Source organism: Petromyzon marinus, chromosome 30 (assembly GCF_048934315.1).
Source record: "Petromyzon marinus isolate PM22_M1 ecotype Great Lakes invasive population chromosome 30, UKy_Petmar_22M1.pri1.0, whole genome shotgun sequence".
Taxonomy (NCBI): domain Eukaryota; kingdom Metazoa; phylum Chordata; class Hyperoartia; order Petromyzontiformes; family Petromyzontidae; genus Petromyzon; species Petromyzon marinus.
In genome coordinates, this window is record NC_133696.1 from 13,396,819 (window position 1) to 13,419,802 (window position 22,984).

Below are 22,984 nucleotides of genomic sequence, written 5' to 3' on the forward strand. Positions count from 1 at the left end.
ACCAAATGCTCATCCGATTCTGCGAGCCGGTGTGCGGCTCCGGACACCCCGATAGAGGGAAGGCGTGCCTCGTGGAAGGCTAAGGGAATGGACAAAAGGCAGGAACAGCAGCGCAAGGTGGTGATGCTACACGAAGACATCCATCATTGGGGATTCTTTCTGGGAAAGGCACCCAGATATCCTCGCAGAATTTTCAATAAAAATAGTAAAAGCTTCACGCTTACAAAAGTGACCAACTGATGAAAAGTTAGATCGTAAAGATCAACAATACATTATAAAACAGCTTCATGATTTGGTCAGGAAAATTTATTATTTTTTAATTAAATAAAAAAAACGTTGATATTGTCGGCTTTATTCTTATCTTTGGACATTGTGGCTCTGCTCTTCACGCAGCAGGACTGCTGATGCAAAATATTTCCAGTTTCATTTCACAAAATGTATCTTGACAGCTCATACACCAACAACCCAGCAGGCTAATCGAAGAGCAGGGTTTGCTTTATTCTATTATCCACAGGTTTCCCGTCTCCAGCAGGAATAGGTACCCATATGGACGGCAGAGTGCCAGCGCAATGGTTACACTCGTGCCTCACAGCAAAAAGGTCCGAGGTTCAATTCTTGGCTCGGTTCCTTGCTGTGTGAAGTTTTTAGTTATCCCTCTATTCAGTATGGGTTCCCCCCAGGTTCTCAGGTTTCCTCCCAAAGCTAAAAATAAACATACAATGCAACTGGGTTTGACCAAACATCCCAATGCTGAAAAATGACCTCAATTGGGATTACACGCAGCAGAAAACATCGTTCACTGCTGCAAAAAACCTGGCATGACCCTCCTGAAAAAGTCTTGACTCAGGCCTTCCTGCGTATACGAGTGTAAAATAAGATGCATGGTTCGTGGCTGATGTTGTTCAGTGGACCAGGACACAGGGTTTTAAGCCCAAACCGCACTTTATTATGACATTTATTTGAGGCGGCTGGTAAAGCAAAACATGTTTTACAGTGTACCACCATTGACAAGAACAACCCCCATTGAGAAAAATAGGCCCCTCAGGAGAACACAGCCCCCACTTAGAACACAACAATCCGAGCACTCACGCGACACAAGCATCACGCTACACAAGCATCGCGCCGCAGTCACGCACTACGTGTCATTTTGCCCCAGCCCTGAGCATGCCGGTTGCTCTGGATCGGCACAGTCTCATCCTGTTCACCACGCATCTCCTCAGCTCGACTGCCTCTTGCTGCCTGACCCAGTCCCCGTGGCTGTTAAGTATTCCCCAACCTTCAGCACCAAATCCTAGAAGCTACTTGGCACAATACTTGTCTATTCGTCTTCTGTTCCAGTCAATTACACTTCTATATTTATAGCAGATGGCCCCATCTCTTAAGTCAAAGCTGTTGTAAAATAAGAGTTGACCCAAGTATCGGGATGTTTTCCCACTGCTCCTTGGAACAGCAGCAGCACCACCTGCATTGATTTGACCGCAGCGACCTCTGCACTGCAGAGGCAAACGTTCATGTGTGTGTGTTAACGGTGGAAAGTTGGCGCAGTCGTGCCTCATAGCAAGGGGGTCCTCTGGGTTCAATTACCAACTTGGGCACATTTATGTATGGAGTAATTTTTTTTATTAACAAACGTGTTTGTATCTACATTGCACTAAGTAGTACAAGTTTCAGCACTTAGTGGTTTTTATTTAGATTTTCAATTTTTTTGTACTTTTTGCATATTACCGTTTATCTAAAGTTTCCCTGATAAATCAGACTTGTCTTGGTGGTTTTTGATCGGCACGTTTATCAAAAACTAATATAAATTGCGCATGCCTTACCTTGTCTAGGTATCAAAATGTTATTTTGGGACAGATTTGAGAGGCTAGAGTCTTTCAAAACGGAAATGAAAGCCAGTGTTTGAACGTAAAACTATGCGAGGGATAGGCTGAGGCAGGGGCCAGGCCGGCGGGGAGGCCGAATGGATGCGAAATCGTGACAGGATCATCGCCACGGTGACGCGCAGCTCGTTGAGGGCAAAGTTCTGGTCAATGCAGTTTCTGCAGACAAAGGAGTCGGGAGCAATGAGCACTCAATATACAGTGGAACATAAACAATGCGGCCTTTAGTGCAATTGTGAACGATAAGGTATGTACCGACAGTCAAAGGCCATTACACTGACAAACGTGTGTTGAGTACAACCATCTCAAAGTGGTACATTGCTTAGTTGCCTGTGCTGTAAACGGCATGTCAAAAAACAGATGTCTTATGATTTAAAAAAAAATCAGAATAGCAAATAAACCAACAGCGCAATACTTGTGAAGTAACAAGTCTTGTGACTAACATTTGGAACTTTTCAACCCTTCCCAGCTCAGGTTGACTTAATGCAGGAGCTCTCTCCGTCTGTGTAGCATTGGGTCATGATAATCGAATTTAAGTGAAATATTTGTTTCAAGATGTTTAGCTTGTCGGGACTCGGCATATAGAAACAACAGATTTAATTTCCCCTCACATGTCTTAACCATGCTGCGATAATTACACAAATTTGGTTGACCGATGATCCTGTGCTCACTGATTCTCATTTATTGTTCGGTCACCGATAATCACTGTCATGTCATGAACGTCAGACCTTGATGCCTCTGCCCATGTTAAGCACTCATTCTGGCTGATTGACTCTTCCCTCTCAGCTGTATTGTGTTCATCCACTCCATTGTAGGACAACTCTTCTCTTCCTGCTTCTTTCCTTGCACTGCTCTACTTTGGAACTCCCTCCCATCATCTATTTTTTTTCCAAGTCGCTGTCATCACCTACCCTTTGCTTCGGCTGATTTGCACCAACGGGATCAAACTCACTTTTGCCATGGTTCCTGTAACCTTGCTCCCAGAATCAAGTTGTTTATTTGTGTTGTTTCATACAATCAAGTTGTTTCATACAGATCGCCCAGGGGCGCAACTATGGGGGGTATGCAGCGTTATGCGACGCATTGGGGCCCAGTCAGCCACAAGGGGGGCCCGAATCAACAGATAAACAAGTACAAACATTTTTATTTAAAGCTTTCGTGACTGCAGGGATTCATATTCTTGGTTCTTTCGGTAAAGTAATAAAATAATAGAAACAATAAAATAATAAAAATATAAAACAATAAATCGTAAAAAAAAACCGCCACTTTTATCAAATTTCCTTGCTGTGGTTTTCACACCTGATTGTGATTGCTTGTGTTGCAGTCGAAACGTCGTGAGAATTTTATTGTTTTATATTTTTATTATTTTATTGTTTCCCTTCTACGTGACTTTACCGAAGGAAACAAAAATAAGTACAAACATGTTAAGTAAAATAAAAAAGATAATAAAATATTACCTGCGGTCTACCATGGACCCAAGCCCGATTAACGCATCTGGCTATCATATCGATAGAGCAGCATCAATTTTCACGATCCACCCCCTTTGAGGAAATCATAGACCGACGGGGCCAGCATGAAAGCAAGACGCACAATAACTTAATTGTGAGTATTGTTATCTTTAAAAAAATTTTTGTCAATACTATCACTGTGAGATTGTCTTTCTCTAAACCCAATACACGGTATAACTAAAATTATATAGTTATAGCCTACATATTGTATACGGGGTTAAAAAAAATCCATAGCTATTCCAGTAAAAGTGAGTCGGGAGACAGGAGGGGGGCCCCACGGTGGTATCTTGCCATAGCCACCCCGTTGAAATAGGTGTTTGCTCTCCCTGGTGGTGCGGCAGTGGTGGCAACTCGTGCCTCACAGCAAGAGGGCCTGGTTTCGATTCCTGACGTGGGTGCTCCTCTCTGAGGAGTTTGTTCTCCCCTTGTTCTGCGTGGGTTTCCTTCGGGTTCTCAAATCCCCCTCCCAAATAGCAAAAATAACATACAATGTAATAGGTATTGGTCAAACGTCCCAAGACTAAAAACTGCCTGCAAATTACTTTCTTCAGATTACACAGCAACATTGCCTCATCATGCAGAAAACCTGGCAGGACTGTCCAGAAAAAGTGTCTCGAGTCTTAGGAATTCCTGGGTAAACGAGCGGAATAATAATCTGGGAGCCTAGGCTAAATATTCCTTGTTGTGGGCCGCTTTGCATAAGAGGCATTTAGGCCCGTGCCCAGCATCTGTAATAGAGATGCATGTTCGTGTAAACCTGTGAAGCCCGCGTGTCTACGCGTGAATAACCGTGGTCCAGCAGAGAATGGAATAAAGGCGTACGGATGTCTGTGTGCGGAATTCTCCTGAGAAAACCGCAGCGGATCAAAAACCTACAGAAGCATCCACGCACATGACACACTTGCATGTGAGCACAAACACAACTCATCTCCTGATAGGTAAGTTCGGTGTGATATAAGTGAGTACTGCTGCTGAGCCCCACCTTTCGGGTGTCAACATTGTGTGAAGATAAGCGTGTTGACTTTACGGCCTCGAATTATGAATTGCACCAAACATGAGGGTTTTCCAATATAAGAAAAGAGACTTAAAATATTTTAAAACTGTCGGCATGATCTTAGAACAACCTGAATTGTGATTGGAAACTACATATGGTATGTCCATAGGCACATACAGATGTTTGTATATAATTGACAACACAGAGGGGCACTGCCATACATACCTCAGGATCCTTCCAGAATTCCTCATTTCTATGGATGCAGAAGATGCTGACGCAAACCCGCATTCCTGCGTCGCACACACACACCGATCACCTCGCTGTGCATCGCCACGACGAGACACGGCATCGCTCATCGCAAGACATTGGCTGCAGGGGAAGACTGCGCTTAGACAGCAGTTTTACCGACAACGCGACTGTGCGTGTGCAGAGGTTTGTAGGGAGATGGGGAGCGGTGGCGCAGTGGTTAGCGCGCTGTGCTACGGACCTGGCGAACCAGGGACCGAATCCCGCTCACGGTCAGCACCAGTGACGATTATTTGACTCAGCATTAAATGAGTACATTGTGCGGTTGTCAACATCGCCACTGGAGAGATAAAGGCGATCAGGCGTGGTGCTGGCGAGCCACCCTCTGGTGTGCCTTGCCGGCTTTCATTAGGTGCTCGCTAACAGCACTTGCTCCTATAGTCGGTGAAGGCTACATGGGGAATCTTTGTCTAGGGAGATGGCAGTGCAACGATAAGATGATATCTCATAAAGAATTATATGGCTGCTTAATCCAAGGCACTTTACAAGATGACAGTGGTTCAAATAAAGAGTGGGGTTCTTAAAAGTGGTGGTGTAGTTATGGTGACAGGACAGCTGAGAGTGGTTAAGGAAGGGTAGTGTTAGTGATATGGGTAGTCGTAGGTGTTGGCCTGGTCGTAGCTGGGAGGCAGGGAGTAGCAGTCGGATGGGCTAGGGAGAGTTTTAAGGGAAGAACGGAAGCAGGTTAGAGTGAAGATGATACATTTTCAGCATTGGTGATATTTGGCTAATACCAGCTACATTGTGTGGGTTTTATTAGCTATGGGGGAAAACCGGAGAACTTACGGTAGAATCCTGTGAAGAACAGGGGGCGAACGTACAAAAACTCCAAATAAAAAGGCACCCGAGTCAGGAATCGGACCCAGGCACCCTCTTACTGTGAGGCACGAGTGTTAACTTCTGCGCCACCGCCCTGCCACCCACGAAGGCGCACGACCTACCGGCTGGGAGAACATGTCCGTGTGGCAGCTTGAGCGGCTGCGTGAGCTTGCGGATGATGCTCGGCACCGGTGGGTAGAGACGGAGAGACTCCTTGATGACCATGGTGGTGTAGGGCAGGTTCGAGATGTCGTCCCTGTGCGGACGCGCGAGAATCAACAGACACACCAAAAAAAACGCTGTTGGAAACAGTGGTCCACAAGGTATGCAGGCTGACGAGCAAAGCATGCACATTGCATTTAATGCGCAAGGTTTTCGAAAGCCTCTTCCCCCATCCTCCTCCTCTCCCTCCTCTTCCCCATCCCCTTTCTTCTCCTCCTCCCCATTTCCACCCCCCCTGCTCCGCCTCACCACTCTGGCTGCGAGCGCCCGGCCAGCACGCGGGCCGCCTCATCGCGGCACACCTCCTGGTGGTGCGGGTTGCTCGCAAGTGCATGCAGGACCCAGGAGAGGCCGCTCGCCGTCGTGTCGTGGCCTGCAAACATGATGGTGTCGACCTCCGTGCGAATCTCTTCGTCTGATAGGCTCTGCCCGTCCGCGTCCTGGTAAGGGTGGGGACAAAGGCACAGCAGCACAAACATCGGTACAGATGACGTCGTCTTCAACAAATTGGGGCACACTCACCTTGTCGTCACACTTCATTGCCTATTGATCCCTGTGCACAGTTTACTTTCACCCGCCATGAACACCTGGTGGACACGTTTAAAGATTCCTGCGCTAAACTCTATAAGGAACGAAAACAAACACACATCACAATGCTAAAATGACCTTCAAATTACTCAAATCGGAATACATATCGCAACATTGGCCCCCTACTGCAGGTGAAAATTTGGCTGGACCTTCTTGAGACTCGCTGGGTGAGCATGTATCAAAGGAATAAAACAGAACATGGGCAGAATGAGGGCAAATGCATGGGCAGGGTGTGTCTTGTGCGATCTCTATGTTGTGCTTACACGGGAACTCAGCAAAATGTCGAGGAAATCCAGGTTCCGTTTCTGCTGCGTCTTGTCCTGCTGAGCTTCCAACTTCAGCGTCTCTCTCCTCCGTCTGATCACGTCCTCTGAATATGCGTGGCACGTGACACGTGTGACACAACACACACTTGTGACACAACAAAGACAAAAATCCCCCGTATAGCCTTAGACTGTTGGGGCAAGTGTTGTTCGTGAACACCCATGAAGACCGGCACTGGGGCACACGAGCGGAGGGTAGCCAGCACCACGCCCAGGCTGCCTTTGTCTCCCTAGTGGCATTATTTACACAATGCACCAGGTTCTAATTTTAGGCGGAGTTGACCTAGGGGATGCCCAGGACAGGTTCAGATAATTGTAACTGGTGTTCGCCGTGAGCGGGAAATCAAACTCGAGTGGCCGGGTTCGTAGCGCAGCGCGCTAACTGCTACTCTACTGCTCCCCATGTGACACAACACACACACAAGTCCTGTACACGCGATGCAGGCTGTAGGTAAGTTTAGAGGTATCACGGCTACCTTTTATATTCTTAGTTCTTTCGGTAAAGTCACGTTGAAGGGAAACAATAAAATATATATAAAACAATAAAAATTCTCACGACGTTTCGACCATAACACAAACGGTCGTCATCAGGTGTGTCGGTTTGCATAAATTTATTTATTTTTAAACGGTGTATTTTTTTATTTATAAAAAACGTTAGCACCACGCGCAGCGATTTGGCAGTTTATTTAGAAGGACTAGTCCATCTATGTTCTGAAAAGAGGAGGGGGGAGACGAAAAATTTAATGTATGCTGTCTGAAAGCCACTGTAAGCGTGAACAATCAATTAAGACCTGAAATTGTTTATCAAATCTTTCCAATGATTGCTAAGCCAGAATCCATCTTCTCGGTTGAAATTGTCTCTGTGCTTGTATATGTGGATAGCCTCATGAACGAATCTCTCATGGTAGCCAGATGGCTTACAAATTTATGCAAACCGACACACCTGATGACGACCGTTTGTGTTATGGTCGAAACGTCGTGATAATTTTTATTGTTTTATGTATATTTTATTATTTTATTGTTTCCCTTCAACGTGACTTTACCGAAAGAACTAAGAATATGAATTACTGCAGTCACGAAAGCTTTAAATCAAAAAGCTACCTTTTAGTTATCCTTAGATGTTCCAGAAATTGTTCTCGGAGTCACTTCAAACGTGCTGAATGGAAATGACCATGGCAATCATGCGATTGATATCACCCTGAAACACACGCCCCACGTGTGTCCTGTGCTTGTCATGACGTGATATTTTCGATGTGTACGTGTGTACCCACGAGGGGATGTTGGCGCGTTTACCTGTGTGCTTATGTGCATGTCCTTTGGCTTTTTGAAAACGCCGTCCAGCTGGGGTGAGGTAATACACCCACTTGTTATGCAACGCAAAATTTCGGAAGCGACGGTGAACCAAATCCGTCAATTCGTACACAGCTCGCACGTACGAATTGCCCCTGCAACGACAGACGACAGCATTTCGTGAGAACAGGAATGATCATTAAACGCGGTCTGCATTATGTAGCCACTGCATTAAAGAGCAGAAACAGACATGAATGCATGCCTTATGCCACTCATGGATTCTCACCGATTCAGCATTAAACAGTGTTCAACTTTCAGCTGGGGATGGGGACTACAATCTAGAACAGTGTTTTTTAATCTTTACTGCAGCCTTCGTTCTCAATCGTTAAAACATGTATTATGTTAATACACCCATAGGTTTTATGAAACATACTAGTTGTACTTGTACACAGTGCCCGTGCTTAATTTCTGTTTCGATGATATGCCGGAGGAAACCAATGCAAAACAGGGGAAGAACTTACAAACTCCACACAGAAAGGTGCTCCAGTCAGGAATACAACCCAGGTAACCTTCTTACTGTGAGGCCCGAGATTTACCACCACCCTGCTGCCCAGAATTCTGCTGCAACAAATTCCTTTACCATGCACCTCCAACTCCAAAGAGTCGGCGCTTGGTCCGTAGAACAGGGTGGGCTACTCGAGAAGCGTGAGGCTTGTGTCGGGCCGTGAAGGGGATTGGGGCTGTTTGGAGACAAACACGATAATCCGATGGGGCTGGGGAATGCGAAATAGGGACGATGCTGACCAGTGCCGGATTAAGCTAGTGCGGGGCCTGTAGCATATGTTAGAAAGGGGCCCTAAAATAAAAAAAAACCCCTAAATATTAAAACACATACATTTTTACCTTGCATAGTAAGGTATATGCTATACAGCCCGATAATACGATAAAATCGCTAACCTTAAACACCCAGTCGTTTATAAAAGTTGAAGGCGGTATAGGACTATAGTAATAGAGTAATAGCAGAATCACTGAACCGGAATTGAAAGCATTTAGCGCAGGGCCCTTGAAAGTGCCGGGCCCGTAGCGTATGTAGCTACTTTTGCTACTGGGATAATCCGGTACTAATGCTGACTGGCGGCAGGACACGCATCACCCAGGGGGTGTTGCTGGGTGATTGGCTCAGCTGCTGCTGTGCACAGCGACACGAGAAGCCAGGCAGGGGGGAGGAAGGCAATCAAGCTGTGGACGTGTTGTCGTTCTTCTTCCTATTGCTGCTTCTACCGCTGCTACTGGTGGTGGTGATAATGATGATGCTCAGGAGCAGGATGGCGATGCTGTCGTGAGTCCGAGTTATTGGTAAAATATGCACAACAAACCGTCGTCCAAATTTACATTCAGAGTGACGTCGTATTTGTACTACCGTGCAAGACTCACGCTTCTGTTTGGCAATTGCCTTCATAGCTGAACGCACACTTGAGGATGCTGTGAAGCATGAGCAGAGAAATGTCACCGAAAACCTCTAAAGTCGGTTGCTTCTCTGTAAGTCTCTCCCATTTATCCTGAAAACGAGAATAATGTTTTAATCGTATGCACGGTGAGTGTATGCCGGACATATCGAGCGGTTTTACTCAACATCGATTGAATTTGAGTAAATACAATGAGCTTAACAGCACAATGTTCTCCTGAAAGTAGAAATTCAGCGTGGTTAGAATATTATATCATTACCTCACTGCAGTTTATTCGAGAACTGCTCTTTCACATTTCTACTGGACCATTATTGCCAATATTTCTGCTCTAACACTGGTGGTGAGACAATGCCATAAAGGAGGCCTTCTCTAGTACAGGCCAATCCGTTTCAAAGACATGAATACATTAATTACCAAAGCACGTTTGTTTGCATGTTTTACCACGAGCGTGTGTGGTTAATAGAAACTTGACTCCTTGCAATAGGTGTCTATTTGGTGTTTGAACACTTTTAATTTACATTATTAATCAGCCACAGCTGGTGCTTGGGCTTCAGCTGTTGGAAATGTAAAATACCCGAAACTTTGTATAACACGATCTACTCATCCAGGAGCAAAACTTCGTAACTTCGATTGTTTTCAACAACAATCCTTAAACCGACCTGTTGCCTCTCATCCTTGTGCACACTACAAAGGTGTGTCCGCCTCGAACGCACCCCTCTTGTTCCACACAGTCACGTTAAACATGTCAACGCAACATCCAGCACGCTCACCTGCTTGGCAGGTTCTCTTGCCCTATCCCCTTTTTAGACCCTACATCCAAGAATATCCCGTTTGAGTACCAATGATACGAAACGGTTTGCTCAGCTGGGGAGACTGGGTGTGACAGCCCACTTTTGACAGCCACTGATGCGCCTGAGTGGGCTGCTGCACGGACTTCGTTAATCTGGACAATGTCTGAGCTGGCAAAGGAGAGCTCGTGTCATGGTTTGCGGCTGATGACAAGACGCGATCACTTTCCACCGTCTACTGGGACCTCCTCTGCCTTTGCTAGCTATACCATGGTCCACCCGAAACCGCATCCGCACAAACCATAGATGTGGATACCCGATGCAAAAATGTAAAATTAAAAACTCTCCAGTAGTCTGCGACTGTGGTCATCTAGAACAGACCGTACAAAGTGTAGTGACGCAATGCCCGATCCACAAATATGAAGGAGACATCACGGTGATACACTCCGCTGCTCCTGACGCGATTATCAAGTTTGGCCATCTTAATGGAAAATTGTAGTTGTTGCTTCTGCATCTACATCAGCCGTACGAAGAAGATGAGTTCTACCAGATGTGGGCCCCCACAATTTCAGACCATGGCCTCTTGAGGAATCACTTCTTGCCAACTCTCGCTTGTAACAATTCATAGTTGTTTTTGGGTTAGGACACTACGTAATTATCTGACCCAGTTTGTGCCGTATCACCTGTACAATTACTATTCCTTAAACTGACTGGTAAGTCGGAGAACAATAATCACAGGCAAATTTAGCAGTTGTAGTTGACGTTTCATTTGAAACGGCGCCAAGCATGAGGACCGGGGATGGGTTAGTGGAGACATTGTTAACTTCATTATGAAAACTGGCAAGTTAACTTTACTCACCAGCATTGATGCAGTGCTTTGACCAATGATGGCAATGTATGGTTTGAGGATTTCATAGTGAAACCCAGGAGTCAGAAGTCGCCGGTTTCTAAACCACTTGGGTCCAGATAACACAAGCAAGCCATTTCCTGAAAGAGAAACATTGCACATCGCCTTGAGTAATTCTTAAAGAAATATCCTCCCTACATGAAGCCGTTGAGCAGACCAATGTCATCTACATAGCACAAAGCAATTGAACAGCAGTCGCAGCACTGATTTCCAGTGATGGCCTGGAGATGATCATCAGGCATAATAAATCCATTACTGGCTGAAAGTTTCAAAAAGCCATTGCCATATCTCACTAAATCAATCCATGTGGCATCTTCACATCAGCGCTCCATCTATTTGGATGATGTACTTTGGACGAGTTGCATTCCTTCGATGCCACTCCCATCATTATTCCTGTCAGCCATCATCCTTCTGGCCGTGACGTTTCCTGCACAAGCCCAGATACTTTCTTAGCACGCGTATTCTCTAATATGTGCGCTCTTTGTGTCAATACAATTCCACGCATGCATCTCTCCACGCGTCTTTGAAAACGTATCGGTTTTTTGTCTTTGTTAAATAAAATGTTTCTGATCCGTATACCATAGCAAAATACAAATTGATTGAGATGGTGGAGATTGATCTTTTTAAAGCCTACTACACAGGAAAGCCACTCTTCACAGCCCATAATGGGAACACATTTTATTGAATTTGAATCAGAATCTAAACTTGCAAACCTCGAAATGTAGATCAGGAACTCTAACCAAAGCACCACAACAAAACAGCCCCTCAGACTGGACAGTATTAGTCACGCAACTTCCGAAGCTATCCCACGGCTCACAGGTTTAAACCTGGACATATAATTTACACGTACCTGCCATACACTAGAAGAATAAGAACAAAACACCCGGTGTAGCTCAACAAAAAGTCCATCCATTTAGATGTTAGCATTAGTGCTGCTACATGTGTTTACACAGGAAAGCCTCAATGAGCATCAAGACTCTATTTCACAAGGGTCTTGCCAGGTTATTTATTTTTGCAGTAGGATGCGATGTTGCTATCGGCAAACCCAATTGAATAATTTGCAGGTACAATTTTTAGCACTGGGATGTTTGGCTAATGCAAGTTACGTTGGGTGTTTTTTTTTTTAATATAACCTGGAGGAAACTCATGCAGAACAGGGGGAGAACATGCAAATTACACACAGAACGGAACCTGGGTCGGGAATCGAACCCGGGACCTCATTGCGGTGAGGCACAAGCGTTACTTTGTGTCAACCTGGCGCCCTGCTACATGGCCATCCAGTCGATCCGGTGCGTAACGAGATGAGAGACTTGCTTTGCTGTGCGGGCCGTGGTACCCCTCAGGGTATGAAACAGCAATATCACGTTCGTGCACATTTTGCAAATTCTCCACTTACCAATCCATGGGATAAGGAATTCATATGCAACATCGTCTTTTGGTTCTGCAATTGACACCATGGGTAATATGAACAAAGCAGAGTATTTTGTTTTAAAAGTTGAACAATTAATAACTGTAACTCTTTGTTAAATTAAATCTTTAGAAAGTAATAACGAGTGGTTTCAGGTAAATGCATTTCAATGTTAACACCAATACGGCGTCTCAAGTTATCTTGCCTGGGCCACGTGTTCCTCCCTCGGGCTCCTGGCTGTGTAATCCCAAGAATTACATAAAACATAGACGAGTAGTGTGGTATGCGCAGCACTAGAATATGTTCCGTAGTATATAATGTGTAATACATGGAAACGGAATGTTAAATACTGTATCATGTATATTAAATGCACTGGAATACAATCTGTAGTATATGGTTATTAAATTCATCAGAATTAATTACATAGTAGATCAGTGGTAGAGCGAGCAATCAACATCACCCCTCTAGCTGGGGTCGCTAAAATTAGAGTACCACTTTGTGGGGAAATCAACAGTGGGTTATGCTACGTCTAGACTAGCCCCCGTCATAGGATTGTGAATGTCATCCACTGGCTCATGTCTGTACACTTTGCTCGTTTGAGAAGGAAATTACTTTGACTCTGAATGTGCGTTGAACGCAATACGATTCATGTCTGCCCATATCAGCATATTTTTCAAATCACTAACATCGTGAACAGTACACAGGGGGGGCCCCAGTCTGGCTTGACGTGTGGTACATGACTCGAACTGTGCACCTACTTTGTTCTCTTGCGTACTTTTAGATCTGCTGCAAGCTTATCAGAGATGCGCGTTTGGTCTCAATTGCCTTTTGGTGCAGTGTAGCAATTACCGCTGGTTGTGAGCACTGCTCGGGCGTAGTCTGGATGCGTCATGGACAGGTAGCTTACTGTCGGTCCAAACCACAGCGGTGTGGCGAATGAATACTCCTTGGAGAACTTAAGCTCATTCTGCAGCGCCCTTTCATCGTCGGGGAACTACAAACATTTCCCGAACATAAACACTCGTCAGCGTATATAGTACAGTGTCAATCATGAACACGTCTCGCCGCGCTGGAACATACGACATGAAGCACGCTAGACATTTCATGCCTGAACAAAGCACAAAACGCACCATCAGAACAGCTTCAAGTACAGTTATAAATACGCAACATACTGTTATCAAGAGCGCCCAAGGTTGCAGACTTGATTTCTTGCAAAAGGTATCTATTTGGTGTTTGAACATCTTAACACCTCCTGGTTTATTGCCAGAAAGGGTAAAACCTATTCTTATTTTTCATACTTTGACATTGACAAAAATGTCCCATGAGATAGCTCATTGTATGTAAGAAACTTGGGGTTAATGTATAAATTAACCATTGAGCTAATTTTTGTTACTTTCTGAGTTACTATTAACTGCAACAATGAGTGGTTGGTACACACAATGCTGAGGATCTGTTATAATGTGTCTGTTACGGTTGTGGTTACAATGTGCCTGTTATGATTGTGGTAATAATGGGTCTGTTATGGTTGTGGTTATAATGTGGCTGAGGTTGTCGTCATCCAGGTTGTGGTCATATTGTGGCTACAGTTGTGGTTGTAAAATAGTTGTGAAGCTGTTGCTCATATTTATACAAGTGGTGTTAATGATATTAACATTATTGTGATGCCATGTTGTCATTGATGTTGTTGATGTCATTATTGATGTTCATTTAATAAATATATAATTAGTTTAATACAGCGTCGTTCATGCAAATTGTATCTTACAACCGCTGGGGATCAATTGATAAGCTGAAGACTGGCAGGCGATGAGCCGGCACCATCAATTGCTCAGCTGTTCATCTTCTTTGGTTCTTTCGGTAAAGTCATGTAGAATGAGAATAAAATAATAAATTGATAAAATAAAATAACACAATAATATAAATTTATTATTTTATTCTCATTCTACGTGACTTTACTGAAAGGACCAAAGAAGATGAATCATTGCAGTCACGAAAGCTTTAAATAGAAATTTGCTCAGCTGTTCGTTATGTACAGGGACTCTACTTACGAACACTCGACTTACGAACTTTCAGGGATACGAACAATCGTGTACGTACGTTCAGTTGCCTGTTCGGACCAAGAGTCGCGTAATAGATGGCGGTGGTGGAATCTACGTCTGCAGAACGTGAATGTAGATGCCACTGAATAATCAGTGGCATCTACAGGAGATTATGTAACTTTTAAAGCCATTCTCCATGTTTGGAATGGACAGAAGTAAAGTTGGATTTACGAACAAATCGACTGACGAACAGACATCTGGAACCTAACTCGTTCGTAAGTAGAGGAGTCCATGTATTCAGCATCTGGAGAATGCCCCCACATGCAAGGAAGCAACAACCTGTCCCATACAGAAGGGACATCATATATTCCTCCACTTTACTGTAATGCATTCTGCTGGCAAGCTAGGGTATAGCAATTTCGATGCACATGGGCAACGGAGTTTCAGAGCATTCGTCATGTCTGATCAACCCAACCCTCGCCTCTGCAGTTCTGGATCGCAGGCGTGCGGGACCACCGCCAGGCTGTTGTTGTTGATATGTAAATCGGTGTTGGTGTTGATCTGCTACTTTATTGTTTACGGTGTTGCTATGTCAATATATTGTTGCTGTTGATGGTGCGATTGCAGGTAGGCGAACGAGTGTCATTGGGAAACGAATGGCAAGGAAGCCAGATCGCTTGCAACTCACTGAAGTTATATCCCGCGCAAATGCACGGGCAATGCTAGTCTGCTGTTATAGAAATACGTCGTTACACAAAGTAGATGCTTTCCTGGAGCTCCGTATATTGAAGCTTCGTATAATTAATCACTTATGACATTAGTACTATGATGATGTGCTACCTGCCTTCATAACTTACTATTTCATAAGATAAAGCCTTCATAAGTTACCTTTCATATTGTAAATACAATTTCTATTAAAAATAATAATACATTTTATACTGTATAGTTTTATAATTGAAACTGACGTAAATTAAATAAACATCGCGATGCGCAACCTTCAAGAATCAATATCATATTAAAATTGTGTTATTTATATAGCAGTGTAGATGGACATATTTATTATTTATTTCTCTGTACATATGTTGAGGAGTTCCCGACGATGACTCGGAGACGACTTGAAGGTAAGGGCTTTCGCCAAAGGTTTATTAAGTATATAACAATAACACAAAGGGTGTGACAACTTGCAAGGGGTTAGGGGTCCTACACTAAGTCCTGGTCCAGCCCGGCTAGCTCCGGTCTCACTCCCTCGAGTCGGATGGGGGAACTTGCCAACCCCACCGACCGGGAAGAGCAGCACCTCCTACGGCTACCACCGGCTTCACTCCTGACTCTTCGTCGATCCCTCTCTACCCCTGGTTCCCTCTCCACTCTTCTCACTCTACCCGTTCCCACAGTGACCCTGCTTGCGTCACGGGGTCCCCCTTAAATACTAGAGAAGACATGACATCATCGAGCCGCCCAGCGCGCATGACGCCACGTTCCGTGACGTCATCGCACTAGACGGCACACATGACGTCACGTCCCCATTTTACTCCTCTACATTACCCCCCCCTGTGAAAAAAAATTCAGCCGACTCGGCTGTAAGAACATAAAAGTAGAGTGCCGGAACCCAAACAACCACATTTACAACAACTGACAACCCCATGGAAGTGGCTACGAAGACGGACCGCGCCCAGAACCAAACACAACACCAGGGCAGCCCGACAACAATAAAGTCAAATTTACGAAGCCCACATCACTCGGTAACGACAATTTGGCAGCCCAAACGTAATACAACAACCGACACTTGGGCAGCCCCGACAACACATAAACCGACAATTTGGCGATGAGGGCTGGAGGCCGACGGCAGCGGTCCATCTGGTCTTCACAGAGCGCCTGCCCCAGCGCACACGCGCTGCAGGACCGCCTCCCCATGCGGCATCAACCGCCAGGCCAGGCACCGCGCCAGCTAGTGACAGGCCCCAGGAGAGCTGCAGCAGCCCAGCACTCCTCCCTCCAGACCGGGGCAGGCCACTCGTGGCAGCACCAGGAGTGAGCTGCGGAGGGCGAGTGGAGGCTCCCCTCCCCTCCCGCCTTCGCAGCCAAAACCCCAGGTGCACGCTGGCCCGAGCGGCGGCTCCTGCTGCCCACCCCGCGGCGAGACGCGCAGCTGTGGCATCGGCACGGCAATGCGCAGCACTGTGAGGTGCAGAGCCGCGGCAGCGTCGGCGGCCCACCCCCCAGGCGCGGCGAGAAGAGGGGCCGCGGCGTAGCCGGCGGCCCACCCCGCGACCGCGGCGACATGTGGAGCCGCGGCGGCGGGCGCGGCCAAACCCGCTGGCACAGCGAGGTGCGGAGCTGCGGCGTGACCCTCGGCCCACTCCGGAGCCGCGGTGACGCCGGCGGAAACCCATGCCGCGCGGCGAGGTACGGAGCCCCGGCCGTACCTGGGGCCTCCCCGGCGGGCGCAGCGTGGTGCGGAGCTGTGGCATCGCCGACAGCAGACCCCGCGTGCGCGGCGGCACCCACGGTGGAGAGCGGCGTCGCGGCGCCCATGGCGCCGACATGCGGCGTCGCATCAACAATGGCGGCCGCTTGTGGCGTCGCAGCCAAAATGGTGGCCGCCTGCGGTGCCCCAACCAACATGGCCGCCGCCAGCGGCGTTGCAGCCAAAATGGCGGCCGCCTCCCGCGGCGCCCCCGTCGGGAACACGGCGCCAATCTTTAAATTAGCGGGAAGCGGGTTGGCGGGAATCCACCGCTCCCAGCCAAAATGCGTGCCGAGTGCGCGCACCTTTGCCTCCACCTCCTCGATCTGGGCGCAGAGCTGTGCCATCGGCCGCGCGAGCAGCTCCAGCTGCCCCGCGAATGCGCTCCCCGCGCCCGGCGGCGGCACGCTGGCACTCCTGGACGCCTTCACCACATTGACTTGGGCGCAGAGCTGCTCCATCGCCAGTGTGAGTGGCTCCAGTAGCTCCGCGAATGCGCTCCCCGCCCCCGGCGGTGGCGCGCTGGCACCCCCGGACGCCTTCTCCATGTTGATTCGGGCGCCGAGCTTCGCCATCGCCTGCGTCAGCAGCTCCAGCTGCCCCACGAATGCGCTCCCCGCGCCCGGCGGCGGAGCGCTGGCACCCCCGGACACCTTCTCCTCCCGCTCCGTCCCCTTGCTCTTCTCAGGGGCCGTCACCGGGGCCCCGGACTCCGGGGTCACTGCCGAAGCCTCCTCCATGCCGTCCTCATCCTCCGATCGTCCCGTCGGTGGGTTCTTGCGCGCCGCTCCCGATGTTGACATAGTGGCGGCAGCGCAGACACTCTGACACCAGTTGTTGAGGAGTTCCCGACGACGACTCGGAGACGACTTGAAGGTAAGGGCTTTCGCCAAAGGTTTATTAAGTATATTACAATAACACAAAGGGTGTGACAACTTCCCAGGGGTTAGGGGTCCTACACTAAGTCCTGGTCCAGCCCGGCTAGCTCCGGTCTCTCTCCCTCGAGTCGGATGGGGGAACTATCCAACCCCACCGACCGGGAAGAGCAGCACCTCCTACGGCTACCACCGGCTTCACTCCTGACTCTCGTCGATCCCTCTCTACCCCTGGTTCCCTCTCCACCCTTCTCACTCTACCCGTTCCCACAGTGACCCCGCTGTCATCACGGGTCCCCCTTAAATACTAGACATGACGTCATCGAGCCGCCCAGCGTGCATGACGCCACGTTCCGTGACGTCATCGCACTAGACGGCACACATGACGTCACGTCCCCATTTTACTCCTCTACACATGTTTGCTTTGTTACTTTATTTTGTTGTGGCGTTCTGATTAAAGCAATGGTTATAAATCCAAAGTTCGTTATACCGAAGCTTCGTTTATCGAATATACGCATATCGAGGTGTTGCTGTATATTACTGCGCTCAGCCGAATATTGTACGGACAGCAGCAGCAGCATAGCCCGAAGTCGAGCAGTCGCTTATTAAGCTTCGTAAGCTCAGGAAGCGTCACCGAGTCTCAAGGCTCTGGTTCAGGAGGGTCCTGACAAGTTTACACAGTCGGGAGTTGCTGCTGCTGCGTGTGTAATCCTGATCGAGCGATTTGCACGTACATTTTTCACCATTGAAATGTTTGGCATATATATCAGTTACAACCCCGAGGAACCACATGCAGAAGAGCGGGAGAACATTGCAAACTTCACAGAGAAAAGCACCCGGGTCAGGAATCGAGACCCAGGCACCCTTTGATTGTAAGGCACGAGTCTCACCACACCGTGTCACGCCCGATACACATTGGTAAAGGGAACGTGGCGAAACGAGTTTCCTTCCCTCGCGTGGCGGGCGGGACGCGCCAACTCACGCAGTGCACGTTCCCGTAGAGCCAGTGGCGGCCGGGTCCCGGGAACGCAGAGAGCGCCCTCGCGTGTGCGCGCGCCTCGCGAAGCGAGCGCCACGCGCGCAGGGCGCAGAAGCAGCAGAAGAGCGCTGCGGCGCCCAGCAGCAGAGTCCACGCGTCCATGTCCCGTCTGCACGCGTACACAGGCCGCACGGTCCCGTGTACACACCGCCCCCTGCACCGCGCTTTAAACAACTCCCCTACACTTAAACAGCGCTCCCTGCACTGCACGGCGCTCCCTGCACTGCCCTTGAACAGCGCCTCCTGCACTGCACTTTAAACAGCGTTCCTTGCACACTACGCTTTAAACAGCGCCCCTGCAACTGCACAATAAACAGCGCCCCTACACTGCACCTTAAACAGCTCCCCCTGCACTGCAAATTAAATAGTTATCCCTGCACTACATATAAAACAGCCCCCCCCCTACACTGCGATTTAAACAGCTCCTCCTGCACTGCGAATTAAATAGTTCTCCCTGCACTTCGTATTTAAACAGCTCCCCCTGCACTGCGCGTTAAACAGCTCACAACCACAGCAAAACACCAACAGGCCGATGCACACGTCTCCGTCGTGAATGGACAATTAAAGACAAGCCACGGGAGTGCGATTGTGGCAATGCAACTCAAACTATGGACCATAAAGTAAACCAATGTAGCCTGTGCTCCTTCAGTGGAGATGGATGAGCAAAGCTACACGAACTCTCTCCTGGAGTCCTTTTGCCGTGACGAGCAAACCCGACATTCGCATCCAACTCCTAAACTTACTGCCGCCTTCTACAAGCATGGGATGGCGGTGAGCATGCGAGCTCGCTCACCCGCTGCCTCTCGGCCTTGGTCTCTTCCTCCGCGTCTCAGCCACTGCGGTGCCCGCTCCGCTCCCTCTGAACCCGGACTCTGCACCTAAGCACGTCACTGCGACGGCGCACTAGCACCGGGCCATTTATGTCACGCCACCACCCCGTGCCCCTAAAGACCTCTGCACCTCACACCGGGCGCGCGATCATCATGAACACTCACTTGGCGCACACTCTGTATATAAACACTCACTCAGTGGTCAGTACAGATGAGTGAAGGGTTAACGGTGGTGATGCTCCTACGACACTGCTCGGAAAACTACATGTAGCACAGGTAGGTTGCCCCAGCTGTCCGTTGATGTGAATTGGGAGGTCAAGGATCTGCAGAGCCCAGGGTGGGCGCGCCCACGCACGGGCTCTCCATGCAGCACAGGCGCTGGAACCCTCGTGCAGTAGCAACAGCAGCAGATACTGTAAGCTGGCTGGCTCGTCGAGGGTCATTACCAACTAGCACACCACACATGACTGTCCTCGAGGCACTCGTGAACTTCATACACAGTGGCAGCACGTTCGCCGCTCGTTGTAGAGGTCCGTGTGGCGTGAATGCATGGGGGCCGACGCCCTCTGGTGTCACGGCCGCGGAGCAACTCCACCAATGCCGCCATCCACATGCACGCACGCACACCCCCACTAAACACGCACACGCACCCACGTAGGGTATATTCTACAAGCAGCGCCTAGCTTATCCATATTCAATCCCTGGGTGTACCCCCACTCTACTTCTCACCTCGCAGATGCACTCACGGTTGCATCACGGACGCTGTGGGAGTCGGAGGGACGACCCGAGAGGTCTTTGCCTAGGGTCGAGTCGTAGCGGCACTAGCTAGCGTCTCTCGGACGCTGCCAGCGCCTGGGAGTCGGCCCGGGCGGCTGAATGGCTGGAGGAGAATCCCTAACGTTTTTTCGCTCCTTCCTTTTATGCCCTCGAAATCCGACAATCCAAGGTCACGTGGTGTTACCCTGCGCGGCCAATCGGGTGCCTACCTTTCGATTTAAATCTGATGCCCCGCCTCTACCTAGAGCATTGCTTTCCGTTACGCCCTGACCCATTGTCTACGCACCCTTCCTCCCCACCCCGGCCACAACCGGTTTATTTGAGGTGGCCGTCCTGTGGAATACACATTCGCGGCGTGGCTAGGAATTCCCCTCCCACCTCCTCGTCTGCGCTGCCCGCGAAGTGTTTTTTCCATCTTTAATATTAACAAGAAATTTGCCGATAAATTTTTTTTAGAGAAATAATGAATGAAAACACACAAGCGCATAGCAAACTGCAAAACACGTAAGCCATAGAGCCTGAGCCAAAAAAAACCAAGGGCGAGGAGAGAGAAGCAACACTGAATGCCAGCGTGTGAACCTGGCCTCGGCACGCTAGAGATAAGAGCGGACAGAAACTCATTATGGCAACCACCTGCGCTCGCGGGAGGGCTGGAAATCCGTGGATAACACTTCCCCACCGCAGCTCAATGGAATGACGAAAATTAATGAGGACTGGAGAAAGGCCTTCGGATGGCGGCGTCAGCGGAGCAGCGGCAACAGCGGTGCGAATAGCGAGAGTGGGGGGCAGAGATGGGGGCAGAGAGTGTGGGGCAGAGACTGAGAGAGACAGCGAGAGAGTGGGGGGCAGCAGCAGACCTTGGCAAACAAATTAAGTTGGGGAGATTACAAGCCATGGTCACATAGAACATTGATACTAACACTTCACCTTAAAATAACGATGTCCTTGCCTGTTATCCGACCCCACAGACACGAAAATTAATAAACTGAGGAAGGGCCGTTGAATTGAAATTAAAATTAATGAGACACAGACAGAGCGCAGCACACAGCAAACTGTAGGGTTGACTAAACGCAGAGCCCAGGGTCGCCGAGAGTTCGCGTTAGCCACAGACATAGTTAAGTCAAAAAGCTCAACCATTTATCCTGCATTGCTTTTAAAGTAACGTTAAAGTTCGAAATTGAACAACAGGAGTAGGCTAAAATTATCGATACTCGCGCTCGCTCCAATTGGAGACCAGGCTGCGAGCTACATCAATGAACCATTGCCCATTTATGAATTCAATACTGAATGTTTAGTAGTTTTTAGTAGTTTCTGCACAACCTGACCGAAGCGTATGACAATCAGAATTTTTCCACAGGACATAAGCAAATAATAATGCAGTGTTAATTCAAAGGTTAGTGATGGAAAAACACGTAAGCCAGAGCAGCCCTGAAGAAAGGGCGGGAGAGGCACCTGCGGGTGCCCGTGTGAAGCTGATCTCGGCACGCCAAAGATACGAGCAACAGACGGAGAGAAAGAGAGACGCTTTTGTCTCCCCGCAGCGTGAGAGAGCGGAGGAATAATCACAGGCTATCTGTGTTCAAGGGAGAGCTAAATCTAATTAAGCAACGCACACACCAGGCAGAGAGGAGTGGATGTGGGGAGAGATGCCTTGAATGCAGCGTGTGTCAGCAGGACCCCAGGCAACAAGTTTAAGTTAAATAAATCACAGTACATAATGAATACATAACATTAATGTTAAAGCTAAATAATACTTGAGCGATGTTAAACCGGGGGCCAGGGAAAAAGAGTCTCTCGGCCGTCTTTGTCCTCCTGCAGCACATGATAAGAATATGCATACGCTCAAGAGAGCACCTTCCCTTGAAATAAAATCGAACACCATGATGGAAAACTAACACAATAGACCATACAGAATCATCACTGTAAGACAATGATGGAATAAACTGATGGAATAAAATGTTAACTATAAAAACCTTAACCATTTCTTTGTGCGTCGGTGAAGGTCGCACCGGAGGGAATATCGCCCCTCCCTCCAGGTTGTGCAAAACAGACAGAGACGCCTGTGAGACGATTTGTAACACCTGTTGTTATGGTTTGTGGAAAGAGGAGGGCAACAGAGCTGTGCCGTAAATGACGCACACAAGGACACACATACGAACGGACGCACATACGGACACACACTCTAGACCACGATACACAGCTAAATCAAAAGAAGCACCGCCTTGTGGGGAGGAGCCAAGAGGAGGGATTTTGGCATAAAAGAGGACACTACAACATTGAAACCTCAGCTCATCAGCCAGGAGCTCACCAGCAAGCGGCCAAGACCCGCCTGCCAGCTCAGAGCTCAGCTCATCGGGGGAGCTCGCAGGGGGAGCTCAGCTCACCAGCAAGCGGGCAAGACCCGCTTGCCAGCTCAACTCAGCTCATCAAGGGAGCTCATCAGCTTGCCAGCTCAACTCAT

At 48.3% G+C, this 22,984-nt stretch overlaps 1 protein-coding gene across 7 annotated transcripts; it reads right to left on the bottom strand.

Moving 5' to 3' along the window:
• Window positions 1-923: 923 nt before the first annotated feature.
• On the bottom strand, window positions 924-20,790 carry LOC116947635 (cytochrome P450 4B1-like). 7 transcript variants are annotated; one of them, XM_076070770.1, is made up of 13 exons: window positions 20,476-20,786; window positions 19,710-19,806; window positions 18,860-19,025; window positions 13,349-13,493; window positions 12,488-12,532; window positions 11,044-11,171; window positions 9,365-9,489; window positions 7,934-8,085; window positions 6,581-6,687; window positions 5,979-6,169; window positions 5,630-5,763; window positions 4,608-4,672; window positions 924-4,260 (listed from the first exon to the last, which is right to left on the bottom strand). In XM_076070770.1, exons 3-13 carry the CDS (start codon window positions 19,016-19,018, stop codon window positions 4,057-4,059), a joined length of 1,455 nt encoding a protein of 484 aa, XP_075926885.1. In that variant the 5' UTR covers window positions 19,019-19,025; window positions 19,710-19,806; window positions 20,476-20,786; the 3' UTR covers window positions 924-4,056. The 7 variants fall into 7 exon arrangements, with proteins under 7 accessions (XP_075926885.1, XP_075926884.1, XP_075926886.1 ...); XM_076070769.1 differs by having other exon boundaries at window positions 19,710-19,819; XM_076070771.1 differs by lacking the exon at window positions 19,710-19,806 and having other exon boundaries at window positions 20,476-20,790.
• Between the last annotated feature and the right edge of the window lie 2,194 nt (window positions 20,791-22,984).

Excerpts from the sequence above, each read along its gene's own strand:
- LOC116947635 (XM_076070767.1), bottom strand. The coding sequence starts at position 20,189 with ATGACCCTCGACGAGCCAGCCAGCTTACAGTATCTGCTGCTGTTGCTA. Across the intron at positions 19,026-19,941 it reads TCATCTGTACTGACCACTGA|ACGGGACATGGACGCGTGGA; the intron begins GTGAGTGTTTAT and ends GTACGCGTGCAG. Across the intron at positions 8,086-9,364 it reads GGCAATTGCCAAACAGAAGC|GGGCAATTCGTACGTGCGAG; the intron begins GTGAGTCTTGCA and ends CTGTCGTTGCAG.